We start from the raw sequence: 14339 nt of genomic DNA, 5'->3' as shown, positions 1-14339 counted from the left end.
TCAGAATTTATATAACAATGTGCATAAATCCTGTTTCCTGTTGCTCCTTTTGTTCACCTTGGGTCAGAGGGTGTGTGTGCGTGGGAGGAGGACACAGACCAGAGCAAAGACAGATCCTGTTTCCAGTGCATGCACATACGGGAATATCAGGTCAGGTTTTGTGTCCTAACAATTGTTCCACTGGCTGAGTGGAAGAGAAGAATGTCTTTATTATATTTACAACATATTTACATATATATAAAAAACAAAATGTACCGTATTTACAGTCAAATCGTATTATCAATCACCGTGGCACTCACCATACTGTGTGCAAACCTCAGAAGAAATGTCATTCCTGTCCAACTATTCCATAATATGATACGGTATAATACAATATGTTTTTTTTTTATGCATAAGTGCCGATTTATACTTTCTTTTGAGAATGAAAAATAAACACAGGTTGATGAATTTGCTTACTTTGCTACGAATGGAAAGATTACTTTAAAATGGCAAGGGTTTGGCCTGCGTGCACAGAATGAAGACATTTACTACCTGTCTCGCCTTAAAATTTTTACGAAATTACATTTACATCCTTTTAGCTGTAGAGGCGAAAACTCAGTAACCATCGCTTGTGAAGGCACGCTGGCTATATGAACTCACTGTTGAAGCACTAAGAAAAGTTTTTGGCGCATTATTTGACTTGAATCATCTGCACATACAGTAAGGTCAAGTAACTTTCCACTTAAAGTGCTCATGTGAATCAATCTGCGGTAGGAAATGGCAGAAAGTCTGTGCTGTAAAAAAGGTGCATTCGCCCTTTAAAATGGACTCGCGTCAGATGGACTGAATCAGCACCATAAATGCATAAACTCCTGGGCTTGGCTTCACTTTTTTCCAATATTGGTGATATTAACCTGAGGCTTCACACTGACCTCTGCTGGCTTTAGCATAGCACAAGTGTACCTTCACCTCTCGTCACCATATGAACCCTCTTATATCATTGCACACCGAAAATCAAAGCACAAAGTAAACAAGTACAATATGTCTGAGGTCTGCCAGCCTGGTCTTCACAGTTAAACACACTTAAAACAGTTTGTGCACTATTTATATCAATGGTAGTGATCAAATATTCTATTGTCATCTGATATTAAGAAGGCATGGATCAGTGAATTGGTCTGTCTAAAAAAAAAAAAAGTCCCAGACTGTCCAGCAACATGAAACATTAACGTACTTGTACCCTGAGAAAAGAACCTGAAATGACACAAACCACACTGGGAAATAAGTTAGTGTGAGCTGAGTGTGTTGTGCAGTGTGTGTGTTTAACAGTTCATCTGCACCGCTGCTGAGATCGATCCTCAACTTCCCCGTTTCTCTACTGCTTTCTCAAAACTCCTGTCAACCACACCGAAACGAAAGAGTTCTTTCAGTTTCACAGTCTGTCCGACTGTCCGCAGGGCTGGGCTGGACTGCGGTTTTGTTGTGGCTGCTTGTAGCGATGGCGGAGCTCAGGGGTTTTTCTGCAGGGGGGAATTAAAAATGATCAGGGCAGGCTTTGTGTTGTAGATCGGTTGAAGTACTACTACTAGGATAGAGCCAATGGATGGACCTTACTGTCACATGAGCTTAGCACTCTCTGTATTCGGTACCTCAATGACTGTACGAATCCAGTTGAGCATCTCTTCAACGTTGCAGTAGACGCCTGGTCTTCTCTCCCGGGCACAGCCGACGCCCCAGCTCACCACTCCTACCAGATGCCACTGAGAGGAGGTGAAGTGCACCAAAGGACCCCCGCTGTCCCCCTGGGATTCATAACAACACAGTAACAGTTTTAGGAATACAAAGAGATAATACCACTGGTGAAATATTCTGCACACCACTGGACCAAAGGACTGCTGCTTTGCCGCAAGCAACTTGGTTACATTGTGAGTCACAAACACTTGAAATAGATCCAGTTGTTTAAAAAGTAATACATTACATTAACATACAATACAAAATATTACTGTCAATGATCTGTTACCTGGCAAGCATCCACTTTCCCCTCCAGGAAACCCGCACAGATCATCCTTTGTGTTATGGAGCTGCCGTACACCGTGGGGCTGGAACATGTAGACCTGTCTATCAGAGGGATATAGGCCTTCTGAAGTGAAGGAGAAACGTTACCTGAAGGAAGCACAAGGACACAACATTTGAGTTCTGACGTCAGAGAAGTTGTCTTCCATTATTCACAAGGTGGCTCACAGGTTCATTGACAGGCAGTGTGTTTGTTTCTCACCGTTTTCCTCGAGGTATCCCCAGCCAGTCACAGCCATGGTAGCTCCGGCAGGAAGCCCAAAGGCTTTAGGAGGTAGACAAACCGGCTTGTGGCTCACTGAAAGACAGGGGCAGTGCATTCATTAGAACATCATTTGATTTTTTTCCTAGCTTTGGCTGTTTAATAGGTACAGATCAAGTGATTGAACTAGCTGAATTTATAGTGAAGAGCTTGCTGTTTGGCATGTACACCACTAGAGGGCAACAGAGGTAAACTTACTAAATAACAGGTAATTTCTTGCCCTTATTGGGGCTGTTCAGGTTTATGCTTCACCTGCAGTCTCTGCAAGGCCATTTTAAACAATATGCTAATACAAAACACACCAATCAGGGAGGGCCGGTGTTTTTGTCTGTTTGTGTCTTTGTGAGTATTAAATTAAACTCTCACCTCCCACTGAGATCGGGCTGCTAAGTCTCATCAGTGCGATATCATAGTCGTTTCCGGCCGGATCGTAATCTCCATTCAGTACAACCCTGTCCACATAGGAGCCTCCCAGCGTTCCCATGAATGTCCGGCCTGACACCACTCTCCAGCGAGTCAGCTCCTTTTTGCTGCTGCAAGGACCCAAAGAAGAAGTGTGTGCATGAGTTCACATACTATGTCAACCACAAAGGATTTTTTTTTTTCTTAGATGAACTTTAGGGTACCCACCCAGTGAAGCAATGGGCAGCAGTGGCAACCCAGCGTGGCGACACCAAGGAGCCTCCACATACATGCTGACCTCCCTGCTGCAGGCTGACCTGCCAGGGCCAGTCCTCGATGAGAGCGTCCGTGCCCCCGACAATGCGGTCATCTTTGCCTACCTCACCGCAATCTAAGAAAAAAAAACAAATGCACTTGTTATTGCCAAAGATCACTGCCTGTGGTCTACTTTAAACTTTTTTTTTCTTTTGTCAAGATCCTTCTGTTCAGCTAAGGTCAGGTTAGACGAGTTTCTTTTCCTCCTTTTTAGAATTCCAAAACAATGAAGCAAACTGCTCTGTCATGCATTGCTTAGACAGAGTTGCGCTGGTTGGTGCAGACGTGTACGGGCCTGTGAAACTGGTCACGCAGCCACGTCATCTCTCACCCACCACCTACGAGTCCCACTCTGTCTTGTTGAAAACTGTAAACAACGACAGTGACGTCTGGTTGGTGCACTTAAAATAAAAACTCACCTGAGCAGGTCAAAGACACCACAGATCCAGATCTGCACACGCTGCTGTTGGAAGAGGGGGGAAAAAAAAGGCATTCATCAAATATTCAGAGAAACATATGTGCCACACAGTTAGCCAAACCAAGAAAATACATAAATAGGTGACATAATCGTGCTTGACCTTTGTCTCTATTTCAGTTCTGTCCTGTGTGAGTAAAACACCTGCCTGTTATGTTCACTTTCATATGGGATGAGAAAGTGGGAAATTTTGGCCTTTTAGGAACAGAAACTGTGAGAACAAGCAGTCGAAAGACACATGAGTGCTGAAAGAGAGAACTAAAGTGACATTTTTTTTGTTGTTTTTTTAAGCAAACAGAGACAAGAACAGATTGTAATCTTACAGGGAAAAGAGAAGTGTATGCTTTCTTTTTTTTATCACAGCAGTGTTGTTCTGGTTCAGAGGGGAATCTCCTACTTTCCTATTACAGAAGCAATTCCTAAACCGGGAGAAATGACAATGCTGACATTGCGCATGCGGCGGGGTATACCCTGGACAAGTCACCAGTTCGTCACAGGGCTGACATGTAGAGACAAACAACCGTTCACGCTTGTGTTCACACCTATGGACAATTTAGAGTGACCTTCTTTGTGTGTCTTTGGACTGTGGGATGAAGCTGGCGTACCCAAAGAGAACTGGTGGAAGCACTCCACACCCCAGCCGGGTCATGAACCCAGGACCTTCTGGCTAACAACTGCTGTGGGTGCTCCTCTTCTACATTGCATTTTTCTAATGTTTTTTTAGAGTCCCATTGATTACACCGTATATGATGCAAACACAAACTGGAGCGACAAGTCTCTGCGTGATCGGGCCCTGAAGAACGTGGACGGGACCGCCTGTATCCATGACAACAGCTGTGTCATTGCACTTCTGTCCTGGCTAGCTAGTTTTCTATCCTTAAGTTTCCCCGGGGAGGTCACTCGGGAGGTTACTGTCGAAATGATTATGGTGGAAACTTCTGGTGCTCGTCAAAACTAGCTCAAGTAACAGGAAATTTAAAGCTAACGTGCTACCATCAGTTGTTAGCTAAACTTAGGATTCCTGACAGGAAATTAATTCAGGTAAGATGTTTCTCTATGAGCTGCAGTAAGGACACGTGTTTCTTTAATGACAATAAATCCAAAGTCTCATCCTAAGCAAAGATGAGAAAGGGCTTTATGTTTTTACTTAGGAAGCTTCTGTCACAAATAGTGAATTTAAAGCATTTGATTTTCCTTGTTCAATGACAGTTTGTGTCGCCTTCCTCACCGGTCAATGGTCGCCTGATGTACTGGTGTGTTTGTGGTCCCGGGCCTGACAGCTGTGAATGGTCCGGTCTTCATGGAAGCTATTAAAGTGCTCACAAGGACTGTGCTGCTACGAGGGTTACTGTTAAGATAGAGGGCAGACGACGTGAGACTTAATGTCAAACAACCCAGTCATTAAATTTGCATCACAACCTACTCATCCACTGTGAACTCACTTTGTGTATCCCAGCTGTTTACATGCCGTCTGCGTGTGCTGCTGGGTCCACTCCTCACCACACACACTCCGCCACCCGGAGTCAGGACGGTACACCTGCAGGACTTGCCGAGCTGTCATGAGGCGCACTGCGGGGAGGAAGAGCGCCAGAGACAGGAAGAAAAGATGCGTAATTTTTTGTTTTCATGTTTTGTTTTTATGTCTGTGGTGAGTAAGCCAGACAGATTCAGGTGTTTTTTTATTGTTTTTTTTTTTTTTACCTGGAAAGGTAGTGTTGGCCTTAAAGCTTGACACGCAAGTAACTTCATCCTCTCCTCCAGCACAGTCTGGTTTCCCGTCACAGGCTTGGTCTAATGGGATGAATCTCACCGAGCGCTTGCAGAAGAAATACTTGCTGTCAATTAACTTCTTGACTGTGGGGAAAAGGAGTGACACATCGGATGAGAAGAGAACAGTGTGGGTTAGAGCGGCAGATCGCTTGCATGATTCCTACCATGAATATGCCACCTTTGCATAACATGTTTGTCTTGTATCGAAACATGATACCATCTTGCGGTTTGTGTGTATGTCATTGGAGGAGGAAATTTACAGTCAAAGAACAATGACTCACTGAAGTATCCTGCGGTGACCAGTATGCCCAGCAACACCACGACTGTCAAGACAGTCAGCAAAACTCTCCTCCTCTTAGACGCCTTCTCTTTCTGAGTCTTTGGAGCCGTCATGGGCCTTCTGTGGCGGCCTGGCCGTGGAACCACTGTGACGATGAGAAAAAAAAAAAAAAAAGGAGGAAATTAGTCAAGTGGAAAAAAAGGACATGGTGTTCATAAATAACATGAAACCAGCTGACAGCTCACCTTGTTGCCTGGGATTCAATGGTTTAATGCTTTCCTCAGGCACCTGGGCGATCGTCTAGGGAAAGAACAACAAAGGTACATGAGACCCAGATGAGCGCAGGTGTCGAAAAAAACACACAGTGTGCATTGCATGGCTTGACAGAAAATACTCTGCGTGTGTGTCTGGGTGGAGGTGTAGGTCTGTGATTGTGTAATTTTTTTGTGTGCGAGGATCCTAAGCTCTCCTGATCTGTTTGGACGCGACTTTTTGTGTGTACTTCCACGCGGTCGTTGAAATACACGTGAGAATAAATCGCCTCTTACCCTGCAAAACATAGAACAACTTGAGCCATGTGTAAAACAGGTGTATGATGTCCCCGGGAGTAGCCCCAAAGGATTACCAACCATCCACAAAGGGAACATAGTGTGCAACGACGAGCCGGTCACGTTACACCCATGTGCCTCATTCACTCCATATGCTGCAGGCAGTTCCCATAATCTACCACACAGACCCCATCATGAAAGTGATAGATTCAAAATGTACAGTATCATGGGGCGTAGTGTGGCAGTGTGGTACAGTGAGAGGAGTGTCCACCCTTCACACACTGAGCCGGGTTAAAGCCACGTGCTACTCACGTACCCTTGGGTAAGATATCAGCTGTATCCCAGTTGCATAATTGCATTTCAGTCTGTACTGTGTTGGAAGTGTAAGATAAATTACAACATGAAGGGTATTTATGTCCCAATACAGGACACAGCGAAGGATGATCCGCAGCTATCAAATGAAAAAGGATGTACTATTTGTGAGCAAGTGAGCGACTTTCCCATGTCAGACTGTTTTCACACACAAAAATGAAAATGAGGCCTTTCCAATATTTGACAAGAAAAATAGCAAAGATTTAAGGGTAATAAATAATATAATGTGTAGCGGAAACACTTTCTTGTCACTGTCAGCCCAGGTTATCTAGATTTGCATTTTTATTATCATGAAGTTGCCCTCAAATATTTGGGATCGGCTCGTTCAATCTTCCTGGGAGAGTAACGATCAGCGTGGTCGCTTCAGTGAGGCAACACGCTGTTTGGCAGATAGATATGGAAGCATGTGTGTGCTTTTATTCATTCAAGGCGAATACGATTCACCCTGTACTGTAGCTCAAGTGACACAGGACTGGCCCACTTGGAGGATTTCAGCAGATGTATACAGTATAGCTGCTGAGAGACGGTTTGAAGAGCACTCTCGTCTACCTGCTGTTCTTCCTTTGACTTGACCTCACAGCTTTTCAGTCGTTGTTTTAAGTGCAAACATATTTACAGCACACATGTTAGCTGATACTTTGTGTTATTTAAAAAAAAGCATGCTGCAGAATATTTGATGACCAAATGAGGAGTTGACACGACAGCTGGAAAACAAAACAGCCAATGGGGAACACTATGAGATGCCCTTCTCTAAATTTCACTTCTGCTTCGAAGTATTCATTATTTTCCCTGATTTGCATATTTCACCACTGATGAGGTTACTTCAGTTAAAGGAAATTCTCAGAAAAGAGAGGTTTGAAAAGTAATTTCTGTGAAAACAACGGCTGAAGCAGCCGTTTGGTGTCCACAGCCAGCCCTTGTCAGTCAAAAGTTTGGAACAAGCGAAGTGTAAGCGCTCTAAAAGAAAAGAGGTTCAAAGATTGTTGTTAGGCAGGTTTATTTTTTGAATGCAGCTGCAATGAATTAGCTCTACCGACCAAGACTGTTTAGCTGAGATACTCCCTGAGATGCTCTTATGTAAGACAGCATTTTAGATCATCACGTCCAACTTAAAGTGTGAAAAGCCGCATGCGTCAGAGACCTAGACTCTTTGTTCCTTACTCTCCATGTCACATCGTCGAATCTATCTCATATTTCTGTTCTCTGAAAGTGAATTCTGTGTGCATTAAGCCCTGCAGCATTTTGGTGCGTAACATGAGTGTTACTCCTATAGAAAAAAATGCAACTTCCCTTAGTTGTGATGATTTTATAGCTGTATCCTCTTCACTTTATATAACAGGATGTAATGTGAGTCTGAGACAATCTTTCTTCTCAACGTCCCCAAGAGACTGAAGTGCGCATGACGTGAACCAATCATTTAATAATTAACAATTATTTTGCCCAGTGATTTTTGGACATTTTGAAAAGAAATGTCTGCATCTACCAGTGGGCCATCACAATAAAAGAAGGCATAATACTTTGTTAATTCTAATATAAGAGAGATCTGATGTTCTCTGTAACAAGGTGGAAAAAAATATCTGCATACATATCGGTATCAACATCAGCAATTGGCCAAGTTGAGTTGGCATATTGCATATTAGCAAACAATATTGTGCGTCCCAAATGTAAACTCATGTATTTACTTTTTATTTTAACATATGCTGATTAACACAAATCCCCTCAAAAGAATCACAGACCCTCATCGCTGATACAAAATCTCAGTAGAAAAAAATAATAAAGTGAAACTAGGTCACAATCAACTGATGATATAAAGTTTCAGCTGAATAAGTCAGAGAGGAACAAAGACAGGATTAATGACATGGCAAAAAAACCATGGGAGGCCCATTGAACCTGGAAAAACCGGAAAGATGGCTTCAGAAAGTCAAAAGTGCGGCCAAAAGTGGACAAACACACGACTGAAAAGGTTTTTCCCTCAGTCTGTGCAAGACTTGCAATTTCACATCATTGTGTACAAAATGTTTTAAAAAGCTTGAGCAGATTAATAAAATACACATTTTAAAACTACTTTGAGACAAAACTTGCTAAAAAGGGCCCACTGTGGACTATCTTAAACCATTAGATCTGTGAGAAGTCATTCAGTTTTTATGTTCTCCACAATGTTTTTATAATCATTCGTCTTAGGTGGTGCACAAACGACCTTTGTTTGGCCAAACTTTATTTGGCTCAACCTAACGGTAGAATAAAACCCTGAGCGTGACAGACAGTGCGTTGATAAGGCCTACTGGGAAACAAATGTCATCATTGGCCTGATGACTAATATAAACCGTTCTCACAGCAGCATTTCAAAACAACCCTGTGGCATTAGCCGGGCGCTACCGCGTCACTTTACTTCTCTAGCAACAGCCAAGGTGTTAAAATATGATGTTGTTAGGTTTTGAGCGGTTAACCCAGTGTTAATGGGAACGGCTCCAACCCCAGTGAAAAATCATAACTGGGTCAGCCTTAACAGATAAAAGCCATGACATGGTAAACCTTTTGTTGAAGCGAGGTGTTCCCCTCAGCTGCTGGATTATGTTCCTCTCAACTGAAACGTGCACAAAAGGGCTTTTAGAGAGACTACGTGTGACATGTTGGACGAGCTTTAATGGAAGACAGAGATCTAAACCAGAGCGGCTCACCTGTGGTAAGATACTTCGAGTGCAGCGCTCACTAACACACACAGGCAGTTCCTCATTCTTATAATAAGGTGGTTGGTGCAGACATACATTCTCAAAATTCTTCCTTTTTAGTTTGAAGTAGAGATAAAATAACTCAAAAACTGCACCCTAATCAAACATAAGTAATCAGTACTGGTGGATCAGTATGAACCCAAAATGTTCCTACCTGCACCAGAAGCTCCTGCTGATCACACACCTTTAACAAAATACTGTTTATAAAGCTCAGGGCCACATTTGCTTAAAACTACAGCCCACTGTATATGACCCCATTCAGTTGTAGATAACATCTCCAACATGCAAAAGATAGCTGCTGTGAGCAAGTGTCACTGTACAAACTGGTTGAGCACAGGTAAGCAAACACAGAGGGCCTTTGGTTTGACAACGTGTCTCTGTGCCACAGTGTGATAACAAACTCATCGTCAGGATAAGCGGTGTGAATGCAAACCACTCACATGACTTCCCATCTTCCTCCGTGAGTATGTTAGGTTGTACTCACCCACATGATGCAGTTGTCTTTCCTGGTAAGGCCCAGATGCACCACATCCAACACGGGGCACAGTCTAAACACTGCCCTCCTTCCCTGGAGGTGGGACTCCCCTGTAAACTCACTTGTCCTCTCCACTGACTTCAACTACAAGACCTGGTTTGATTCTCTCCCTCTCTCTCTCTCTCTCTCTCTCTCTCTCTCCTCTCTCTCTCTCTCTCTCTCTCTCTGTCTGGCTGTGTAACTGAATCTGGCTTGAAGGGTGCCTGACTTGCCCCTCTTTGAAAACCCCAGGGCTGTAATAAACGGTGCTGGTGTGCGGCGTTGTGTTTCGACGCTCCGCGGATTCAGAGAGAGCGTTGTTTTAGAATGACCAAGCCCTGCTGACAAAACAAAACAAAAACTATTCCAGGTAACCCGACTCTTGAGCCCTCCTCGATCCGTCTCTACCTGTGCGCCTTCCCCCGGTTTTGTCCCTCCTCCATCCAACACATCCCTCCCACTCCAAACCTTTTAAGACTTCTGGACATATAGCACACCATCTCCTCCCCACCCCCTCCCTTCTGTGTTCTTTTCTCCTTAGCTCCTCTCTAGCGCCTGTTTGCCTCTCAAATTTGTACCCAAACATACACCCACGCACAGCCATGCATCTGCACAAATACAAATACATGCAAAAACAATGCCATGACACAGAGCTGCACATCTGCACGTATGCACCAACGCATACTCAGCATGGTAGTAACAAGGTGTGGTGTACGTGGAGTATTGTGCCCTGAGGCCGGGGCGGGTGTCGTTGTTGTTGTAGTTGCCAGTTGGTATCAGTCAGGAGACTCTGTCTGACATCAAATTATGAGTCATGCCTTGTCACATCATAGCCTAACGAGAACGTGACAAATACACTCAATGACCTAGAAAAGTCGACAGCCACGTTGAGCAAAGTGGCGTCTTTAGCTTTAAGGGGCCAATTTCTATGTTGTGTCGGAAGCATTGGCAGACTCCATTTCTAGATTATCGTCACATTAAGTCACATCCTTAGGACTGTTACGGGAAAATCCGAAAATCCGAGTCCTTCGAGCATAAATCCTGATGTCCAGCAGTATTAAACAACTTCAACAAATGGTCCACACACCAGGTCTCATTTTTCACATCCGCCAGCATGTCGGCCAGTGAAAAATGGATTAATACATACACATTGCTACAGATTGCTACATAGAGCCCCTTTCATATTAATGTCAGCAATCCAAAGCCATCACAATGACTGTGAAAATCACTGTGTGCTACTTCTTGCTATTTAGCATTTATCATAAAGTAAAGCTGAGGCCATTGGGAATATCATTAGTTTTGCAGGTATTTAGAGCAATGTTTTGGACAAATAAAAAATGACATTGGGATTGTGATTATGAATTTTAATTGAAAGTAAGGGGATCTCCAACACTATTACTGCAACCTTACTGCAAACCACAGATACGTCCAATGTTGACAATGGTGGCAAACGTGGCATATCACATTCACATAACATGCTTATTAGCTGACTTTCACATTGGAAGATGAAGGGGATGGTGGTTACAACAAGCCAATAAGGCTGCGAAACAGCTGGGTTGTGGTATGACAGATATTTTAAGCCAAACCCTGATGATTTCCTCACCCTTACCAAGTGTTTTTTTTGGGCGTAAACCTAAGCAAAGCATAAGCACAGCATCGTGACAAGAGAGAAATATAAAACATATAAGTCTTAACTTACCTGTGGTTTTGCAGAAACGTACTAACAACAGCCAACACTTTTCTGGCAACTGGGCTGAAATTTCACAAAAAAATGAAGATGTCAACCTCAAAGTGCTGCTAGAAGAAAGTCAGTAGTGTTCATCTTCATCATCATCGTGATCAGTAATAGGTGAGATATTTCAGTCTGGACCAAAAAGACCAGCAGATGGTTGCCAAGCCAAGACTGTAATCAGTATCAGAAATTTCTCTCTATGGTTTTCTGTAAAACCCTCAAGAATGCTGTGGTTGTAGGTACACCTAAGTCCTTGAATAAAAAAAAAAAAATTCCCACACATCCAATTATGACCAGAAGTGCGACATGCCTAACATTTCAACCAGCAGAAAACAATACAGCGGCAGCTTACTGTCCTATGTGACTCAAGTGTTATATCACCCTTTAACGACGCACCCGATGGCCACTCCGGTCACTAGGTCAGAGCTTCTAGAAATGAAGCCACTGTGAGTGTTATGGGACACTGAGCAGAGACAACTGAGGGGAAAAAAGTTGGGAGTGCGAGAAAAAAGGGCTGATAAGGTTGGCTGAAGAGAAAGAGCCATTGTTAGAAAGCTGACCGTGTTGTTTGACCTGGACTATTAAATTCAGTGAACCGTGATGCTCATTCCAAAACTTTACTCTCTTATAAAACTTGGTTTATGGACAAAGCGACCCTGTCAGAGTGCACAGTACATGCAAAAACAGACAGATAGATACGTTAAGGTAGGTAGATAGATACAAAAAATATGAGGCTGATCACCTCTGAATGTTCCCCTGCAGAAGGTTTCTAATAACTCGAATAACCTCTAGTTAATCTTGTTGATATTCAGGTTGCCATGCAGTCGCCACAAACATTTAGAGGCTCCACCCTGGTATGAAATCTGGTGCATGGCTTTTGTGTTTGTGTGTTTGCCTGACTGATCTCAGGTAACGTCAATATAATGTCTTTTAGATTAAAATTATAGGGGTTAAAAAAAAATATGTGTGTGTATACAGAGTGTACTGTCAACAATTGCATTTATAGTAAATCATTCATCGTTTGTTCCCTCTAACACAGCACACTTCCCTCAGAGTTTCCACTCGAACTCAGATGAATAGTGTGCAGTCACAATGTTTATCCCGGCTGACATGGTTGAACAATGGCCGATAAGATGTTTGCACACGCCATAAAAGAGAAGATGAGGGCAATTCAGAGATCTAATAAATCTATTGTACGCCCTTGTTTGACTCGAGGCTTTTTATTGTGCTGCTGCTTCATTTTGTTCATGATCCCATCAGCGCTCATGGAGCGACTGCCAAACGCACAGTCATCATCCGACTGATGAAAGTCATTATTCATTATTCTACATGTCTTTGTCGATGAAAGAACCCGTTAAATCTGCTAAAGTTGTTTCCACCTGAAACTGGGTGCCTGTAAAGTTCAAGGACGACTGCTTCCTAAGCAGTTTATAGTCCGGATAGGTTACATATTAACAGATCAGTTGAGGGCCTCTATGATTTTTTGTGTCCACAAGGAAATTAAGACATTGGGCCAACTAACAGAAGTGGAGCCAATTGCAAGTGTTTTCAAACAACTGTACTCCTTTTTCTCTGACAGCATCTTTGGTAACTGTTGGAGTTATTCATTGTCTTGGAAACAAGAGCGAGAAATTCAAATTCTGTACAAACCACTGAGAAACCTCAGTAGAGATCTTTCTGTGAGGTTGATGCATTTCATTTGACCGATTTTGAACAAAGCATCAGACGCTTGAACATAAAAAAACTACAGTTGTCCAACTTGGAACACAAATCTGATCTCTTACATACAAAGGAGCATATTAAATTGCACTTTTTTTACTTTGATTAAAACTATATGCAGAATTCATCTCCTCTAAATGTCGACTTTGGATCAAATTATTCCATACAAGAAGGCACCATGAAGCACCCTGAAAAAAACATTGACATAAAACTTGTGAATGTGTTGGATAACAGGTCAGATACTAAAGTTTTTTTGGTTAGAACGTCCTGCTGAATATCACCAAAAAGCGCATCTGACAACCCGGGAATGAGACTCAACAAATGGATCAATCCTCAGGGAATGGCCTCCCCCACCTGTAAGATCTTGAAGGAGCTTTCCTTTAAAGTAAAATGCACACCCCGCCTGATAAGGGTGGTTAACCAACGATCAAAGTTCTCTTTGTGATTCCACGTCATAAATAACAAAACGTATACCACTGATACAGCATGCCGTTAATTCTTCTAAACGCCAGTGCAATGATTTTGTTGCTGAATAAATGTGATAAAAGGAGGTGGTAAAAAAACATCCTCATCTCACACACACGCACACTGATCAGTTGTCATGTATCACTGCACGGTTCCTCACCTGTAAAAGCAGATGTCACTCCTTGTCAAAGAAGCGTCTGTACATCAGTATAAGAAAGCTGGCTGAGAAAAGTGTCACCGAAGTTTGAAGTTCAGCATCGTTTTTATTCTTTTTATTCTTTCAGCAGGTAACACCCTTCACAGTTCCTCCATCCCCACCTTTCTCTCTCCTCCACTTCCACAACAGATAAACAATCTCAGTCTCTCTCCCTCGCTTTCTCTCTCTCTCTCTCTCTCTCTCTCTCTCTCAAGGACACCACCTCAGTTTTCCTTCAAGGCAACAACACCAGCGTCTCCACACCGGTCAAACCCTCCTCTGTCCGCACAGGTGGGCATTTTGTGAAACTCGATATTTATGAGAAAGGTAAGAGGAAGTGCTGGTGAAAAAAAAACTGGTAAATGATTAACACCTTCACGTTTCCTGGACTCCAAAGAATGTATATTGCCACGGTTTCAACTGGTAAGCCCCACAATGTTTAACATGTTTTTCACAAAACCATTTTCTTTTTTGTTTCTGAAAATGGCCAAATCTTGTTAGAAATGCTTCA

General features: G+C 42.9%; 1 protein-coding gene across 3 annotated transcripts; it reads right to left on the bottom strand.

The window, feature by feature from the left end:
- Positions 1-156: 156 nt before the first annotated feature.
- tmprss4a (transmembrane serine protease 4a) lies at positions 157-13942 on the bottom strand. Of its 3 annotated transcripts, XM_030439061.1 has the most exons (14): positions 13793-13942; positions 11416-11469; positions 5799-5853; positions 5555-5698; positions 5205-5357; positions 4946-5072; positions 4732-4851; positions 3448-3491; positions 2942-3104; positions 2678-2844; positions 2252-2347; positions 1997-2139; positions 1626-1778; positions 157-1496 (listed from the first exon to the last, which is right to left on the bottom strand). In XM_030439061.1, exons 4-14 carry the CDS (start codon positions 5664-5666, stop codon positions 1485-1487), a joined length of 1290 nt encoding a protein of 429 aa, XP_030294921.1. In that variant the 5' UTR covers positions 5667-5698; positions 5799-5853; positions 11416-11469; positions 13793-13942; the 3' UTR covers positions 157-1484. The 3 variants fall into 3 exon arrangements, with proteins under 3 accessions (XP_030294921.1, XP_030294918.1, XP_030294910.1); XM_030439058.1 differs by lacking the exons at positions 11416-11469; positions 13793-13942 and adding an exon at positions 9687-10076 and having other exon boundaries at positions 3448-3488; XM_030439050.1 differs by lacking the exons at positions 11416-11469; positions 13793-13942 and adding an exon at positions 9687-10075.
- Between the last annotated feature and the right edge of the window lie 397 nt (positions 13943-14339).

This window comes from Sparus aurata, chromosome 2 (assembly GCF_900880675.1).
Source record: "Sparus aurata chromosome 2, fSpaAur1.1, whole genome shotgun sequence".
Taxonomy (NCBI): domain Eukaryota; kingdom Metazoa; phylum Chordata; class Actinopteri; order Spariformes; family Sparidae; genus Sparus; species Sparus aurata.
This window is presented reverse-complemented; position numbering and strand designations above follow the sequence as displayed.